Source organism: Lissotriton vulgaris, chromosome 12 (genome assembly GCF_964263255.1).
Source record: "Lissotriton vulgaris chromosome 12, aLisVul1.2, whole genome shotgun sequence".
Classification (NCBI taxonomy): domain Eukaryota; kingdom Metazoa; phylum Chordata; class Amphibia; order Caudata; family Salamandridae; genus Lissotriton; species Lissotriton vulgaris.
The window spans coordinates 520,562,547-520,581,860 of NC_141700.1; the positions used below are offsets into that span (position 1 = coordinate 520,562,547).

Sequence of the window (19,314 nt, forward strand, 5' to 3'; positions counted from 1 at the left end):
GGTATTGTAAATGACACATTTTTTATTTATGTGTTAGTTTTGAAAATAGCTAGAAACATTGAGAGAACATATTTGAACCAGTTGTTGTTGAATGGTTGCACAGATTGATGCTGTGATAGCGCAGAGTGATGTTGGGGTGGCGACGAGTGATGCTGCGGTGTTCAGTGATGCAGTGGTAGCGCATAGTGATGTTGTGGTACCCTTGAGTGATGCTGTGGTGGCCCTGAGTGATGCTGTGGGGGCCCTGAGTGATGCTGTGGAGGCCCTGAGTGATGCTGTGGTGGGGCATAATAATGCTGTGGTAGCGCATAGTGATGCTGTGGTGTTCCAGAGTGATGCTGTAGTGTTCCAGAGTGATGCTGTGGTGGTGCTGAGTGGTGCTGTGGTGGTGCTGAGGGATGCTGTGGTGGTGCTGAGTGGTGCTGTGGTGGTGCTGAGTGATGCTGTGGTGGTGCTGAGTGATACTGTTGTGGTGCTAAGTGATAATGTGGTGGTGCTGAGTGATAATGTGTTGGTGCTGAGTGGTGCTGTGGTGGTACTGAGTGATGCTGGGGTGGCGCTGAGTGATGCTGTGGTGGTATTGAGTGGTGCTGTGGTGAGAATGGGGTAAAGGGTGGAGGGAATCAAGAGGTATCAGAGACCCAGGAGGAGGAGGGAGCAGGAGAGGCGCGGAAAATAGGAGCATGGAGGGAAGGGAGAAGAAAAGCATGTTAAAGGGGAGGAGACATGAGAGACGCAAAGAAATAGAAGAGGGCAGTAAAGAACAAATAGAAGAGAAGAGAAAATAGAACAGGAGAGTGGAGACAGCATATAGGGGTAAGGAGTGGAGGGAGGAAGGAAGGAAGGAAATTGAAGCAATAAAAGGTTTGTGAAGGCAGGAAGGAGAGCAGATGGCAGAGGGGGAAGAGTTGAAATGGAAAGTAAGGTGAGAACAGGAGAGGGGTAACGTATGCGAGGGACAGTGTAAAATATGAGAGGAGAGAGGGAAACAAGGAGGTGAAGAGAGAAGAAACTGTGAGTGGAGGTACCCCAGGGAGAGAAGGGGAGGATGGGGCATAGAAAGGGGGAGTGTTAGACCTGTCAGCCCTTTGGGTGGTCCCTCCTATTATTTATTTATTTTGTTCACTTTTTGCCTCCTAACTTCTCTATTTTTCATGTCCACTGAGATTTTTGGTGTTGTCCAGGGGGGTTAGGTGCTGCTTTGTCCCTCTGCCCTTTTTTTGTTAGGCCTTGATACCCTCATTACATGGTGAATACAGAATCACAAAATGGTGGCTTGTAACTGCCATATTTTTACCTCAGGATCTAGGGCCATAGGGTTGTATGGAAAAGCTCTAGAACCTTCTGGCTGGTTCTGGTAGCCAGAGGCCAGCCTATAAAAGGCCAGAACCAGGGCGGCCATTTTGTGAAGTGACCAGAGCGAACTGGGTGAGGAGTGAGGCAGTAGTGTAGGGAGGTGGGCGCACTGAAAGAGGTTAGATCGTCCCATAAGTCGGCAGCCCTTCTCTGAGGACGTCACCCCCTAGCTATTGACTGAGCCCTGCCACTGTTCTATTGATATTACCTTACCAAATCCTGATAATGTCCCTGGGAAAAGCGTCACTGAATCCCCTGATAGGAGCGGTTGATCGTTGACAGGGGAGCAGCCGATTGGGAAGAGACTGTCCCGCTTTACCCCCTTCCTCGCTTATCTCCTCTGTGAACATATTGGGACCACTCCTGCAGAAAGCGCAGACCCTGAATTAATCACCATCAATACCCCCTCCTGGGTTCGCTGTGCCTTCCAGCTGTGGGAAAAACCTACCTTGTGGCAGCTCGCCGCTCTTGCTGAGTGCCTGCCTTGTGGTCCCGGGCCCTTAATGAAGTGTTCTGGCGGGAGAGGACCCGGGTTTGGGCACTGTTGCAGCAGATCCGGTGTGGGAGAGTGACGACAGGCGAGCGCTGAGAGGAAAGGGGCGGGAACCAGAGCAAGCCGGCCTACTTCAGCTCTCTTCCTCCGTGTAAGCTGAGGAGAGGGCGTGACGCGAAACCAGTGGAGTCGTCGAGGGAGTGGCATACAAGCTCCGGCTTCATCGACTGCGAGTATCCGGCAACAACGAGGCTGAAATCAGAGCGGAGCTGGGGTCGGGTGACCGGAAGAGGTAGCGCAGTCAAATTCTTTGACCGGGAGGAGGCTGCAAGAGCCCGGTAAGACTGTCGGAAAGTGCGGGCCCCCGGAGCTGAAAAGGGTCTTGTTCCGGCTCATAGAAGTTGTGCTGGGTGAGGTGGGAAGAGTCTAATTTACCCAATTGATCGGCCTCATTATAACCATTGGCCGTCACCGGAAGCCTGAAAATAGTCGAGCGAGTGAAACAGTGAGAGGAGCAGGAATGGTATCGATTCCCCCCCCTATTATCCCGGGGAAAATTAGCATACTTCCTGGCATACAGTAGATAGACGGAGGCCAAGGGAGAATCATCGGAGTTGCATAGCTATGTCAGAGTCAGCAGAGAGAAAAGCGTGAACCCACGAGGGTGCCATTAACTATATAAACTCTGTTGGTTCGGTGAAAGTGTACTAGTATTTAATGGTGTGACAAGGATGAGGATGAGGAGAACATAAGCCTTATGAGTTAAACCGCCTATTTGGCTACTGGAACAGTGAATCCATCTGTACGCTAGAAATTGCACCCGGAGAGGGGTCAAAGCAAATTTGAAGTGTTATTTACAATTGTGATATGATATTGAGGTTAAATTGTCTTCTTTTACAGGAGAACAACGAGTTAAACAACTCAGGTTACTTGATGTAAAAATTCCCTATCTGGTCCAGGTTAATGTAGGATGACATAAGGGATTGAAGGGGTCTAGTGTGCTAAATTAAATGTTGGACTGAATAAGGTTTGCCAAGGGAGCTATATCCCTATGGAATTGGAAAAGCTTATATGAACAAGTAAAGCGATTGCACTGTTATAAATGTGAATGTACAACTGTCTTTGCAAATGAGAGAAAAACAAGAAACTAACTAAAACAGAATATAAAGAATTTTCTATTTTTCTAAAGAAGGTATGATGTGTCATTTTTGGTGGATGGGCATTGGGTTACTGCAACAGGTGCGATGCAAGTATAACACTATTGCCTTGGAGTAGACCTTCCCACTCTGTGCCAGGCTACCCTATGTAGACTGGATGACCCAGGTCTAACATAATTGGTGTTCAGTGGTGGGATTAGAGCTTGTGCTTGCATCCACCTAGCAGTAGCTTAGTGTGCTCCACCGACCTACACCTGGAGTTTTCTCCTAGGGGCCTCCTTAATTACAGTTTTTCTTTTCCAAATTCTTTCCTGGTGGTGGGTGGAGGAAGCCCTCACGTGATAATCTTCCTTGAATTCTTCCAAGTGGCTGTTTGATACCCTGTTGGCAAAATGGAATTTGATTTGGAAGGGTTGGAGACCTATACTGCGGCGCTACTCAGAGAATTTCGTCAGAGAAAGGGGGTATTTTTCAAGCGAGGTGCGAAAAAGAGTGAACCTCAAACAAGCCTGAGGGCATGGGTGGAAGCTCATCCAGAAGGGGAGAGGGAAGAGGGAAGAGGGAGAGAGAGACCAGGACACTGACATCAGGGTAGATGTATGGTACCAACCTGAGGGGGAGAACCTACTGACAGGTCTCAGAACACTCTCAAGGGAGGGCAGCAGTGTCTCTGTGAGGAGCTTAACTGAAGCTGAACTAACGGACCGGAGAGAAGAAAGGCAGTTAAAGTAGGAGTTAGCGAGATTGGAGAAGGAGAGGGAGGAAAAGAGGCTGGCTCACGAATTGAGTCTCAGAGAGTTAGAAATCAAGGCCCTGCAAATAGGGACTCCCAGTACTCCTATTGGTGGCAGCGAATCCAAAGACACAACAAGGGAACCCAGACCCTATTTGCTAAAGGACGTAGTCGCCAGCTATGGCGCAGGGGATGACATTGCGAAATGGTTGGCTGCCTATGAGGTCTCCTTAGGAGCCCATGGGATATTGGAAAAACACTGGGGGGTGGCTTGTACAAATACATGCCTCCTGCTGGAAGGGATACACATTTGGCCCTGGAGCAGGGGGAGCAGACCCACTACCCCACCATGAAAGTGGCGCTAATAAAAAAGTTTGGGCTGACTCCCGAAAAGTACCGTCAGAAGTTTAGGAGCAGTCACAAACTGGCCACACAGAATTGGGTGGATTTCCTAGACTATGCAAAGAAGGCCCTAGAGGGTTGGGTGCAAGGCAGCGAGGTGGGGGACTACGAGGGGTTGTATGATCTTATCCTCAAGGAGCACCTACTCGAGAAATGTTTTCCCAAGCTGCGACAACACCTGGTGGACAGCAAGCTGACCAGCCCCCGGAAGCTTGCTGAGGAGGCGGACATCTGGGCTAGTACCCGGGTGTCCTCAAAGGGGACTGGAGGGGATTCCCAAAGGACCGGACAGGGCGCTCCCCAGAAGAAAGAGGGGGGAGATAAAAAGAGGGACTTCTCAAGAGGCCCCCAAAACAGTTTCCAGGGAAAGGGAACATGATTCATTCCCAAGGCTAACCCGCCAAGAAACCCTCATCCTGACCATAGTCAGCAGCCAAGGGTTGTCCGCTTCTATGAGTGTGGTGGGGTTGGGCACTATAAAGGTGATGTCAAGTGCCCAAAGAGACCACCCCCTCCCACTGGAGGAAAATCCCCGGGAGTAGCTAGTGTAGTGCTCGGGGAGGAGTTGCCCTTAGATAAGGGGGGGGGGGCGGGAGTCACCTTAGTGTCCCTGGGAGATCGGGAGATGGTTCCTAAGATCCAGGTGCCCTCAAATACTACCAAGTATGGGCAGTGGGTCACCATCAATGGCCAAAGAGGGGAAGCTCTGAGAGACACAGGAGCCAGTATGACTATGGTAAGGACTCATCTGGTGTCTCCAGAGCAGGTGATTCCACATTTACTCCACCCCGCCGCAATGGCTGACGGCAGAATGGGTCACTACCCGGTGGCCGAGGTTCCATTTGAGTGGGAAGGGGTTGCAGGTCTACTTCGAGTTGCCGTAAGCCCTGCCGTGCCAGTTGATTGTCTGTTGGGGAATGATATGGAGCACAATGCTTGGAAGGAGGTGGAATACCAGACTCATTCTGAGATGCTGGGTACACCTGACTGGGCCTGTGCCAGCCCAAGGTCAGCGACTACCCGGAGGGGGAGTTCGCCAGGGCTGGAGCCTGAAACAAAGGCAGCTGCCAGGGAGGGAAAGAACCGGGGACAGGAGAGGCCTGCCTCGACATGCAAGCCTCGTGAGATGAATAGGCCACCTGAGGTGGTGGACCTGGAGTCCACGGATGGGGATGTTGTCTCACTGGAGAACCTACCAATCCCTGCCGAATGGCATGTGGAGGGGGGGCCTACCAGGGAGGAGTTTTGTAAGGGCCAGATGGAGTGCCCTACCCTTGAGGGACTGAGGCGACAGGCCGAAGCCCAGGCAGCAGGTAACGTTGCTGGGAATTACCACATTACTGGGAGGATGGACTCCTCTACAGTGAACCCAAGGCACCAGTGCACGGTTCGTCATGGCCTTGGTTGTCCCTCAACGTTACCGAGCCTTTCTTTTAGAACTGGCTCATGAAATACCCTTGGCAGGACACTTGGGTCAGGACAAGACCTTTGCCCGGCTTGTCCCCCACTTTTATTGGACTCAGATGAAGGTGGCGTCCGACACTTACTGCCGGACATGTGTGTCTTGCCAAGCCAGTGGGAAAACAGGGGTGACGCTGAATGCTCCCCTGGAACCACTTCCTGTCGTTAGCACCCCCAATGAAAGGGTGGGCATCGACATTGTGGGGCCATTGGATCCACCAACTTCAGCTGGTCACAGGTTTATCCTGGTTCTGGTGGATCACGCCACACGGTACCCAGAGGCAGTTCCTCTGAGGACCATTACTGCACCTGCAGTGGCTAGGGCCCTGATGGGGATCTTTACTCGAGTGGATTTCCCCAAGGAAGTTGTGTCCGACAGGGGGACCAACTTCATGTCAGCTTACATGCGGGCTATGTGGAAGGAGTGTGGGGTTACCTACCGGTTCACCACTCCTTACCACCCACAGACCAATGGTCTAGTGGAAAGGTTCAACAAAACCTTGAAAGGCATGATCAGAAGTCTGGCTGAGAGCCTGCGGAGGAAATGGGACGTTCTCCTACCCTGTCTGTTGTTTTCCTACAGGGAAGTGCCACAGAAAGGAGTGGGCTTCAGCCCCTTCGAACTTCTGTATGGGCACCCTGTGCGTGGACCTCTCAGCCAGGTGAAAGACGGATGGGAAAAGACTCCCAGGAAGCTTCCCCAGGATGTGGTGAGCAATATGCTGGCCTTCCGGAGCCAAATGGCTAAGTTGTGGAAGCAAGCTTCTGACAGCTTGGAAGCCAGCCTAGCAGTGATGAAGGAGTGGTATGACCACAATGCTCACCCTGTGGACTTGGAGCCGGGCCAGAAAGTGTGGGTGATGGAACCTGGAGAGCTGAGTGCCCTCCAGGATCACTGGACAGGCCCCTTTGAGGTGATCGAGAAAAAGGGTAAGGCCACTTATCTAGTGGATCTTAAGAGCCCCCGGCAGCCCCATCGGGTGCTCCATGCCAATCGCCTCAAACCCCACCATGAGAGGCCCAAGGTCATCTTGATGATGGTGACTGATGGAGCAGAGGAAGAGGAAAGCGAGCCTCTGCCTGATCTTTTTTCTTCTCAGGAAAAGGATGAGTCGGTGGAGGGAGTGATTCTCTCACCATCCCTAACTCCTGAACAGTGGATGGACTGCCGCCAGGTCCTGGAGCAATATTCCTCGCTGTTCTCCCTTGTCCCGGGAAGGACCCACCTGTGTACCCATGATGTGGACACAGGAGACAGCCCACCTGTGAAGTTTAAGATCTACCGGCTGTCAGACAAGGTGAAGGCCAGCATCCACAGTGAAGTCACTAAGATGCTGGAGCTAGGAGTAATTGAACCTTCAAGTAGCTTTAAGAAGTTGTGAGTGTGATCTCCACGTAAGATTGGATTTATTTGCCAGGATTAATATCCGTTTTTTCAGCTCGTGATATGAAGGACAAGAACATTTCTGTTTGTAGAAAGATTACTTTATTTTAATTCATACGGTGAGGACAGCCGACACGTGTTTCGCCCCCTCTTGGCGATTTGCGCCGGGGCTTTCTCAAGGCTAGATGAGTTAATTCACGTCGAAAATTCCTGTTACAAAAGTGTGTACGTTATCCGTGGTATAAAAATATAATTCTTCAGTGATAAAACATTTCTTTTTAGGCTAATGCCTACAATCCTAAGGTCCTCCCAGCATGGCGATTCCTCGTTCGTGTCCTTGCGAACCTTCAAGTAGCCCCTGGTCCAGTCCGGTGGTTCTGGTACCAAAAGCTGCACCACCGGGCACCACTCCAGAACTAAGGTTCTGTGTGGATTACCGGGGACTGAATTCAGTGACCAAAACTGATGCCCATCCGATCCCTAGGGCGGATGAACTCATTGACCGGCTGGGAGCTGCCCAATACTTGAGTACCTTTGACCTCAATTCAGGGTACTGGCAGATCTCCCTTACAGATGGAGCAAAGGTAAGGTCAGCCTTCTTCACGCCTGAGGGCCACTACCAGTTGTGTGTGATGCCCTTTGGGCTCAAGAACGCTTCTGCCACATTTCAGCGGCTGGTGAACAAGGTCCTCTCTGGGATGGAGGCCTTCTCCGCTGCTTATCTGGATGACATTGCCGTCTTCAGCAGCAGCTGAGAGGACCACTTGTGTCATCTATAAGCTGTTCTCCAGGCCCTGAAACAGGCTGGCTTGACAATCAAGGCCAGCAAATGACAGATCGGGCAGGGGTCGGTGGTGTACCTAGGACACTTGGTGGGCAGGGGAACGGTGCAGCTCCTCCAGGCGAAGATTGAGGCGATCATGGCCTGGGAACCCCCCAAGACTCAAACGAGGTCCGAGCTTTCCTGGGCCTCACAGGTTACTACCGTCGCTTTGTGAAGGGGTATGGCACAATTGTGGCACCCCTAACTAAACTCACTTCCAAGAAGCAACCCCGACAGGTAGTCTGGACAGAGGCTTGTCAGCGAGCCTTTGACACCTTGAAGCAAGCAATGTGTGAGGCTCCAGTCCTCAGGGCTCCTGATTTTTCCAAGGAATTCATTGTCCAAACAGACGCATCAGAACATGGCATTGGGGCAGTGTTATCGCAACTCAATGAAGAGGGTCTGGATCAACCTGTTGTCTTCCTGTCCAGGAGACTGCTTCCCCGGGAACAGAGGTGGAGTGCAATTGAGCGGGAAGCCTTTGCGGTGGTATGGGCTCTGAAGAAGTTGCGGCCATACCTGTTTGGCTCGCACTTCGTGGTTCAGACTGACCACCGGCCCCTTCGTTGGCTGATGCAAATGAATGGAGAAAATCCCAAGCTGTTGAGATGGTCTATCTCCCTACAGGGAATGGACTTCCGGGTGGAACATCGGCCTGGAGTGGACCACGCCAATGCAGACGGTCTCTCTAGGTCTTTCCGCCTTAGTGATGAGAACTCCCAAGGGGTTGGGTAGCTCTCCCCACTTTCAGCTGGGGGGGGGGGGGGGGACACGTGTTAGACCTGTCAGCCATTTGGGTGGTCCCTCCTATTATTTATTTATTTTGTTCACTTTTTGCCTCCTAACTTCTCTATTTTTTATGTCCACTGAGATTTTTGGTGTTGTCCAGGGGGGTTAGGTGCTGCTTTGTCCCTCTGCCCTTTTTTTTGTTAGGCCTTGACACCCTTATAACATGGTGAATACAGAATCACAAAATGGTGGCTTGTAACTGCCACATTTTTACCTCAGGATCTAGGGCCATAGGGTTGTATGGAAAAGCTCTAGAACCTTCTGGCTGGTTCTGGTAGCCAGAGGCCAGCCTATAAAAGGCCAGAACCAGGGCGGTCATTTTGTGAAGTGACCAGAGCGAACTGGGTGAGGAGTGAGGCAGTAGTGTAGGGAGGTGGGCACACTGAAAGAGGTTAGATCGTCCCATAAGTCGGCAGCCCTTCTCTGAGGACGTCACCCCCTAGCTATTGTCTGAGCCCTGCCACTGTTCTATTGATATTACCTTACCAAATCCTGATAATGTCCCTGTGAAAAGCGTCACTGAATCCCCTTATAGGAGCGGTTGATCGTTGACCGGGGAGCAGCTGATTGGGAAGAGACTGTCCCGCTTTACCCCCCCCCCCTCCTCGCTTATCTCCTCTGTGAACATATTGGGACCACTCCTGCAGAAAGCGCGGACCCTGAATTAATCACCGTCAATACCCCCTCCTGGGTTGACTGTGCCTTCCAGCTGTGGGGAAAACCTACCTTGTGGCAGCTCGCTGCTCTTGCTGAGTGCCTGCCTTGTGGTCCCGGGCCCTTAGTGAAGTGTTCTGGCGGGAGAGGACCCGGGTTTGGGCACTGGTGCAGCAGATCGGGTGTGGGAGCAGCCCAGGGGCCGGAGAGTGACGACAGGCGAGCGCTGAGAGGAAAGGGGCGGGAACCAGAGCAAGCCGGCCTACTTCAGCTCTCTTCCTCCGTGTAAGCTGAGGAGAGGGCGTGACGCGAAACCAGTGGAGTCGTCGAGGGGGTGGCATACAAGCTCCGGCTTCATCGACTGCGAGTATCCGGCACCAACAAGTCTGAAATCAGAGCGGAGCTGAGGTCGGGTGACCGGAAGAGGTAGCGCAGTCAAATCCTTTGACCGGGAGGAGGCTGCAAGAGCCCGGTAAGACTGTCGGAAAGTGTGGGGCCATGGAGCTGAAAAGGGTCTCGTTCCGGCTCATAGAAGTTGTGCTGGGTGAGGTGGGAAGAGTCTAATTTACCCAATTGATCGGCCTCATTATAACCATTGGCCGTCACCGGAAGCCTGAAAATAGTCGAGCGAGTGAAACAGTGAGAGAAGCAGGAATGGTACCGATTCCCCCCCTATTATCCTGGTGGAAATTAGCAAACTTCCTGGCATACAGAAGATAGACGGAGGCCAAGGGAGAATTATCGGAGTTGCATAGCTATGTCAGAGTCAGCAGAGAGAAAAGCGTGAACCCACGAGGGTGTCATTAACTATAGAAACTCCGTTGGTTCGGTGAAAGGGTACTAGTATTTAATGGTGTGACAAGGCTGAGGATGAGGAGAACATAAGCCTTATGAGTTAAACCGCCTATTTGGCTACTGAAACAGTGAATCCATCTGTACGCTAGAAATTGCAGCCGGAGAGGGGTCAAAGAAAATTTGAAGTGCTATTTACAACTGTGATATGATATTGAGGTTAAATTGTCTTCTTTTACAGGATAACAACGAGTTAAACAACTCAGGTTACTTGATATAAAAATTCCCTATCTGGTCCAGGTTAATGTAAGATGACATAAGGGATTGAAGGGGTCTAGTGTGCTAAATGAAATGTTGGGCTGAATAAGGTTTGCCAAGGGAGCTATATCCCTATGGAATTGGAAAAGCTTATATGAACAAGTAAAGTGATTGCACTGTTATAAATGTAAATTTACAACTGTCTTTGCAACTAAGAGAAAAACAAGAAACTAACTAAAACAGAATATGAAGAATTTTCTACTTTTCTAAAGAAGGTGTGGTGTGTCATTTTTGGTGGATGGGCATTGGGTTACTGCAACAGGTGCGATGCAAGTATAACCCTATTGCCGTGGAGTAGACCTTCCCACTCTGTGCCAGGCTACCCTATGTAGACTGGATGACCCAGGCCTAACAGGGAGTAAAACGACCTATGGATGGAATAAGGAGAGGATGGGCATGGGGAGAGAAGAATGGAAAACCTGGCGAGGGAACAGGTGGAGAGTGGGTCATCTAAAAAGGAGAGAGTGCAGGAAGAGAAGAGAACTAAAACATCAGAAAAGAGGATGTGAGATGTAGGGGAGAAGATGATGTAATTATAGAAGGGTAGAATAAAAGCAAGGGCTGCCAAGGGAGAGAAGTAAATGCAAGGGTGGCAAGAGCGTAAAGATCGCCCATGCCATGTGTGACACTTTCAGCCAGTCCTATCTTTTTAGGCCGCAGTGCATTGCATTCTGGGACTTGTAGTTTCGCTTTTCCCACCACATTATGGACCCACGAATGCTGTAAACGGGAAGCCGGAGTGGGTGGAGGCGTTACACATGGTGGAGGGGTGGGAGTGAAGCGGGGGGGCACTTGCTAGTTCTTCTTGAAATGGGTGGAGGGATGAGCAAGAGGGCTAAGAGAATAAGAGGAACGTGAGGAAGTGAGCGAGGAAGGCCTGGGGCTGGGGGAGCACAGACTGTGGGGGCGGGACAGAGGAGGATGCGTCAAGAGACAGGAAGCCGGAAGTGAGGAAGATAGAATGGGAGAAAAGAGAGCGCGTGGGAGTCAAAGAGAAAAGAGGTGGGGGGAGGGAGCAGCATTGAAATAGCGCTCATCGGGGAACTGAACACACCGAGGGTGGGCTGAGGCGGTCCCCGTGGGGGTGTGGAGAGGAGGGGGGGGGCATGGACCGGTGGGGGAAACCGGGGGGGGGTAACATACAGGGGAGGGAGAAAAGGACAGAGGGCACAGGATGCATGAAGGAATCTGTGGGGCAGAAACCGCGGACCCCAGGTGGAGGGAAGCCACAAGGGAGAGGCGGAAACAGGGGAGTGCAGAAGAAGCGGGGGCAGGGAAGGGAAGGGTCCGCTGGACACGGGAGCAGGGGCACGAGGAGGGAGGAGAGGAGGCGAGAAGAGGGCCGGGTACCGGCAGAATAGATGTGATGGCAGTGGTGGTGCAAGAGAGGTGTCAGAGAAAGAATGGGGCGAAGGGCAGTGGAGGGAAGAGGTATCTGGCAATAGGGGATGAGGGAAGTGGAGGGAAGGGGTATCTGGCAATAGGGGTGGAGGGCAGTGGAGGGAAGAAGTATTTGGCAATAGGGGTGGAGGGCAGTGGAGTTTTAGAGTAATGTGACAGAATGAGGGTGGGTGCACTGGGGTGGAAGGAAGGAAGCATAGTGTGACAAATTGGGGGTGAAGGGCAGTAGGGTGGACGAGTAGTATCAAAGACAGAGTGGGGAGAAGCCAGGGTCGTGTATGGGGGTGGGCAGGGCAGAGGGTAGAGCTGGGGGGGGGCAGGCAGAATTAAGGTAAAAGGGTGGTGGGGAGGGAGCAGGCAGCATACGGGTGAGTCGGTGGGGTAGAGCAGTAGTGTGACAGCATGAATAGCGGTGGACAGGTGGGAGAGGGTGGTGACGGGCAAAGCGGAGGTGGGGGCAGCGGATGGTTAGGGTACAGTAACGGGCAAAGCGGAAGTGGGGGACTGCGGGTGGTTGGGGTACATGACAGGCAGAGCGGAAGTGGGGCGGGGCAGCAGGTGGGGGTGCCGGGTATGGGGGTGCCAGGCAGGAGGACAGGTGCAGGGAAGTTAGAAGTGATTAGGGATGCAGGGGACTGAGGGGTTAAGGGCAGAGGGGGGTCGGAGGAGAGTTGGGGTGGGGGAGTACATATTAGGGGTGGGCAGAAATGTCCGAGATATGGGCCGAAGACAGGATGGGGGTGATGGATGGGCGAAGCGAGTGGCAGAATCTCAAAACGTTGGAGTACAGACAAGATACAAAAGTTAGGCACGGAGAGATCGGAAGTGGGCGCAGATGCCCCGGGGGTGGGTACAGACAGGATGCATAAGATGGTATGTGAGAGAGAGTGGCAGATACTTGTGAGGTGGGTGGGAGATGCCACAGAGAGGGGTGCAGATGGGAGTGTGTGAGGGGAGAGAGTTGGGGGTGGATGGAGGACACGGCGACAAGGCTGGCAGGGATGGGGTGCACACAGGACACACAAGACGAAGCGGATGGGGTGCCGCAGAGCACACGGGGCGCAGGAGTAGTCGGTGGAAGTGCCGGAGAGTAGAGGCGCCGGGAGATTGGCGGTGGGTGGCAGTGCCATCGAGCTGGGGTGCAGGAGATCAGGGGAGGGAGTGGCAGAAAGGGGGGCAGACAGGATGGAGGTGGTGGGCGGGGGGAGTGCCAGAGAGTTGGGGTGCAGGTGACGTGGACTGGGAGTGCCAGAGAGCGGGGGCACACACAGGACGTGATCGAGACAGGCAGGCAGACATGACGGGGGACAAGCCGTGGCAGACAGGCAGACGCCCAGTAGCACACGTAGACACAGCCGCTGCCTCCTACCCTTCAGCTGGGTCGCTTGCCTTTCCTCGCTCCGCCTATGTAAAAGGCATTTGGCTTCTTTCGCAGCCTGTGCAATATTGCGTGAAATTAACTTAATCTTATTCAATACTCCCTCCCCTTTTGTGAAAAAAAGAGAAACAAGCTCTTGGCATTGCTGTGGGGAGGCTGTGGGCAGCAACAGCAGGGGTAAATAATTAGGGGGGGGGAGGAGAAATGCGAGACACGGCCTGGCGGACGTGAAAAGTGTGAAGCAGTGGGCGGGGGAGCGGATCCCTTTAAAGTGAAGCTCTCGAAGGCAGGCGGCTCGGGGAGCAAATGGTAAAAAGCGTGTACATGTGCACATGCACTCGATGTAATCCGCGATGGTTTCAGAGCTTGGATGAGCCTCTATACTCTCGTCCTATTATCGCTTGCGCGATTAATAGGACGAGACCTAAAGAACATTTGATGGACAGAATGCTGCATACAGTGCATCATCGTGGGTCACACAATCACCTGCCAATCTAGAATTACATAGAGCTCTGCCTGCATCCAGTTCATGGGGTGAGCTGCCCTTCTGTCCCTATAATGAGAGCTGTTCAATCATTCAAATCATTCAATTGGCGTAAAGTTTTTGCCTTCTGGCTTCCACTCCTCTTCCCATCACTGTCAGATGTTACAATGTGCACCAAATCGGCTTCGAGACGAGGCACACTACAACTCAGCACTCTGCTAGAGCAGAGCGACACCTCGCCAGAGGCATAAAGCAGGATATATAAGTGCAATTATAATACAATACAAAAAGGGCACTCCTATCTACAGGTTCCAAGTGGAGGGTTGACGCATGTGAAAAAGAAGATCTTCATTAGGATTCTTTTCGTAAATAACACAACTGGCCAGCAGATTCACTGCCACAGTCAGTGGGTGAATGAAAAACCACCTTTGGACACACCTGCTCTAGACCAAGGACTATTCCAATTTTATTCTGTCAGGGGACAGTTTGCAAAATATCTATTTTGAATGGGTGTTTGACCTCCTTGAAAACCTCAAAGTAGCATTTCCGAATATTCTCAGATTCTCCAATTCGATGTGTGTCAATATTGCCAAGATGTGATGCACAGATTGTTACACTGATCATCTGGTGTGTTTTCATGCAGACAGCCTCATACTGGATTCTATAACCGAAAATTAAAAACAGATGCAAGCAGATCGTGAAAAAACAGGTATATTACCTACCTCTTCCACTCCTGTAATTAGGTGCTGCTCCTCCTGAGGCAATGCCAGATGCATCTGGTTTAATTCTGGGCTGGGAGTGAAGACGTCTGGACCGCAACGAAACTGGAAAAAATAGAGACAAACTGGGATAAATGTCTGGACTCTGTTCTTTTTCACCTGTTCACGGAGTTAAAAGGCAAATACTACTCAAGAATTACCATTTCAACAGGGCGATTCACTCCGCAAACCCTGCAAAAGTTATCAAGAAACGCAGAATTTATAGTTTGTATACTGAAAGCTCCAATGCTAAATCAATTGAAGAGGAAAGAAATTGTGGCTCGGCTTCATTCCCTTAAATGACAAAAGCTTGGTAAGAAACAACTTTGATAAACCCGGCATTAAGAAAACTGGTGAGTGAGGACAAAAGGATTAAATGTACTGGAAATGACTGATATTTTTGGACAGAATGGGTACTTTCCAACATATTCAATTTGACATTTGAGAGAAATGTAATATGTCTATTGTCTAAACAAGTAAAACCTTATTCACTTAAGCGGCACCCTGCTCTCTGAGACTGTAAGACCCGCTCATCATCATGGATAATGTGGCTGACTAAAGTTTTGTATTCTCAGTTCTGAATAAAAACTTTCCTGTGCCCATCTTGCTCTTCCAACAAAATTCTCAGACATGTTGATAATCTACTTGGAAAGAATAGTTGAGGGAAAGTAAACAAAACAGAAACTAGGATTGAAGGGATGAGACTGTATTGATTTTGAAAAATGACAGGTGCCCATGCAAAATGCCAAACACTGGCTTATTGGTTCAACCTCATGCCCCTTCCTTTCACCTTCAAACATTGCCTGACCTTTTATTTCACTTGTGCAGGTTGAAAACAAGTAACTTTGGTTCTCCAGTATTGGTAACTTTCATAGATTCCCATTGCTTGTATCATTCCCCTTCGTCGAGATGGGAGTCCCTGGTATACATAAAATAGCCATAGAAATAAGTACAAAAAAAGAATTAGGCCTAGGCCCCTTTTAGTTTTGTAGCATATCCATCTGTTTTTGAAAAAGAGACCACATAAAATGAACCAATCAGAATAGCCTCACCCCGTAGAGCCTAATATTTCAGTAGCCGTTGTGTACAACAGAAGATGCTGAAGGTTGAGCTTTCCCAGGGGAGGAGGGTGGGCGCATAGGACTACCAAAACTGGAGAACCAAAGTTACAGGTAAGTAACTTGTTTTCTTACTCCAGTATTGGAACTTTCATAGATTCCCATTGATTGTATTAGAATAGCTAGCAGTAAGAACCCACATTTTGTGAAGCAATACAGTCTTACACAACATTGCAAGATGCATCACGTTCAGTACAGATATTAACCCCTCACAGGCAATGGGTAATAGAACAGTAATCAATCATCGGAGAAGAAACATCAAAAGCATTTAGACTTGCAAAATGTGCGAAGAGCATAAGAAAACCAAAGGAAGGAGGGTTAGAAGGGAAAGCTCACCACTCATTGAAAGAGGTTCCTCAGGACTGCCTGTCCCACTGCAACGTCACTACACGTTGAGGAATCCAAGCGGAAATCCTTGTGAAGGTATGGGCACTGCTCCAGGTCGCTGCTCTGCAAATGTCCCTGATCGGAACTCCGGCGAAGAGAGCCGCTGAAGAAAACATAGCTCTCGCCGAGAGCACCCGGACCCGCCCCTCAACGGGCTTGCCAGCTGCTTAGTGACAATATTGGCTTGCGCTGGCAATCCAACGAGCAATCCCTCGCTTTGAAAGAGGAAAACCTTTACAAGGAGCACTGAAGGCCCCAAAGAGCTATTTTGATCTCCTGAAGTCTTTGGTACTCTGTAGCTAGAACTTCAGACATCTTTGAATGTCCAGAGAGTGAAGTGCCCTCTCCACTGGAGTAGTAAGCCGAGGAAAAAAGAACTTGGGAATAACTGGTTCATTCAAGTGAAAGTCTGAAGGTACCTTTGGAAAAAATTTAGGATTAGTTCTCAATATCAAAGTCTCTTTCTTAAACTGCAGGTTCCTGAATAGTGAAAGCACCCACTCTTCTGGCAGATGTTAAGGCGAGAAGGAGGGCCACATTCCATGAGAGGAATTTAAGGTCCGCCCTATGAATCAGTTCAAAAGGATGCCTCGTGAGCTGAGTAAGAGCCAATTTAACCTGCTACAGAGGCAGTGGAGGCTTAACTGGAGGAAAAACCATAAAAAGTCCTTTAAAGAAATTGTTTCACAATCCTTGCCGACCAGAGGACAGGTCCAGAGGAAGTCCGTCTGAATCTAGAAATGGCCTCAAGGTGTACTTTGATGGAAGAATGAGCTAGACCTGATTTTGCCAATGCCAGAATGTACAGCCAAATTTGATGAGTTGCAGAAGAGTAGGCATGAAGGTTTACTTGTTGGCACCAAAGGCTGAAACGCTTCCATTTCAAGTGATATGTCTTATTTGTACTTGGGGCTCAAGCCTGAGCAAGTACCTCTCTATATTCTGACGAGATATTTAGATCTAGAAATTCTCAGTGATCAGGAGCCACACTGATAACTGAAGAGCTCTCGAATCGGGGTGTACCACTTGGCCCTGGGGCATCATCAGCAGGGAAGGAATCGGCTGCAGATAAACTGGATGGTCCAGGGAGAGTAGAAGAAGCTCTGTAAACCAAAACTGGCGTGCCACCAGAATAGTTTTGCAGAGTTCCGCCTTGAGCTTCTGGAGAAGTCTGGGAATCAGCGGGATCGGAGGAAAAGCGTAAACAAAGGTGCCTGACCAGGCCATCGAAAGTGCATTCCCAACGATCCCGGATGGTGATAGCTGCTTGGCTAGAGTCTGCATTTTTTGTTCTCCGGAGTGGCAAGAGATCTATGGGAGGAGTGCCCCAGAGTCGGAAAATCTCCTCCAGAGAGGTGTGTTCTAACTCCCACTCGTGGCTTACAGATTTCAGGCGACTGAGCGTTTCTGCTGTCTTGTTGTGGACACCTTGAAGATGCTCCGCTGAGAGCGATATCTCCTGTTGGATTGCCCATTCCCAAATCACCTGCGCTTCTTTCGATAATCAATGAGACCTTGTACCTCCCTGCCTGTTCACGTAGTGCAAGGCCGTCGTGTTGTCCATTCGGACCAGGATGGATGACTGTCGAATCTGCGGAAGGAAGGCCTGCAAGGCGAAACAAATCGCCCTGAGCTCCAACAGATTGATGTTAAGTAGACAATGCTAGGGCAGCCAGCAGCCGCTTTCTTGGAGGTCTTGTAAGACCGCTCCCCAGCCATCCAGTGAGGTGTCTGTTGTAATTATTAGAGGAGCTGGGGTGACCCTGAAGGTGAGACCTGGGGAGATGTTGTCCTTGTTCGTCCACCATGCTGCCACCTCTCTCATAGGCTGAGTGATTAGGATCTTGTCCTCGAAAGAGCCGTCTGCCTGGCGCCACTGCAAATCCAGTTACTCCTGGAGGGGGCGAATTCGTAACCTGCAATGCGGAATTAGAGGGATGCAGGACGAGATTGACCCGAGGAGGGACTTGTAGAGGCGAACTCAAAGTGACCCTCTTTGTTGCAACCGACGAGCTGAGGTTATCAGCTTTGTCTGTCTTTCCTTTGAACGGAACGCTTTGCAGCAAGATGTGTCGAGAATGGCCCCCAAGAACTTGGCCAATTTGGACGGGGACAGGACTGACTTTTTTGTGTTGAGCTGAAGTCCCAATTGACTGAAGAGCTGTGTGCAGGTCCTGACAGCTTTCTCTGCTGCGTGATGAGACGGAGCTTTTAGCAACCAGTCGTCCAGGTAAAGGAAGACCTGGAGCTTCTGCTTTGGGATAAACGCTGCCACAGGGGCTAGTACCTTTGTGAAAATCCGCGGAGCGGCTCTGAGTCCAAACGGCAGAACCTTGAATTGAAAGTGGCTCTTGGCTACTGTAAACCGTAAGAACTTCCTGTGGGCAGGGTGGATGGGGACATGAAAGTATGTGTCCTGGAGGTCCAGAGTTGCCATGTAATCTCCCGGATTGAGGAGCCGCAAAATGTCCTGTAAGGAGACCATCCGAAACGAGAGCTTGACGAGATAGGTGTTTAGCTCCCGCAGACCTAAAATAGGGCGCCATTTTTCTACGGTCTATTGAACTAGAAAGAACTGGGAGTAGAATCCTTCTCCCCGTTGAGATCGAGGGACCGGTTCCATCGCTCCTTTGTGGAGTAGTTGGTGCGCTTCTAGACGTAGAAGATGAAGGTGTCTAGATTCAGTGGCGCGACGGGGCTTGGATGGTGGTTGATATTGAAATTCCAGAGTATGGCTCGATTAAACTATATATAGAGCCCATCGATCTGATGTTATTAGTTGCCAGCTTCGGGAGTATTGGGATATCCTTCCCCCCACTGGTGTTACAGGGGACAAAGGAATAGTAGGAATAGCCAACAAGCCGCTACTGGCGCTTAGAGGAATCCCTCCCCTGGCGCCCCAGTGGTCCTCTAGATGAAGAACAAGAGAAAAAAGACGATTGGCCTTGCAGTTGAGTATATTGCAGCCGCTATGATTAGGAGGGCTGCCAGTAGGAGGAATAACGCTGGTGTTGATATCCGCCTCTGTAGGAGGGGAGGCCTCTAATCGTAGATCCACGGAAGGGGACCTTGCGGTATTGTAAAGTCCTGAGGGATTTAGCAGTTTCCGTACCTTTTTTTAAAGCCTGCAGCGCATCATCAATGTGCTTCCCAAAGAGCGCCTCGCCATCAAATGGAAGGTCCAAGATCTTATTTTGGACTTCAGGCCGAAACCAAGTAGCACAAAGTCAGCCTTGGCATTGAAGGACCGATGCCCCCGCTAGGGAACAGAAAGCTGTTGTGGCAATATCCATTGTGCAGTCTATTATTTCAGAAGATGTTCTCTCTCCCTCATGGAGGATTTTCTTAGCTTCCACCTTTGAATCTTCTGGCAACTGGTCCAGATAAGGGGGTAGATCGCACCACATATGGAGATTATACCGTCCA

At 50.5% G+C, this 19,314-nt stretch overlaps 1 protein-coding gene across 1 annotated transcript in view; it reads right to left on the minus strand.

Moving 5' to 3' along the window:
* The window catches only part of HYDIN (HYDIN axonemal central pair apparatus protein), a 2,950,008-nt gene that overhangs the window by 1,839,314 nt on the left and 1,091,380 nt on the right, over positions 1–19,314 (minus strand). The window contains exon 26 of the mRNA XM_086945295.1: positions 14,348–14,449. Within this exon, the coding sequence (XP_086801421.1) occupies positions 14,348–14,449 (102 nt within the window). The remainder of the gene's footprint in view (positions 1–14,347; positions 14,450–19,314) is intronic.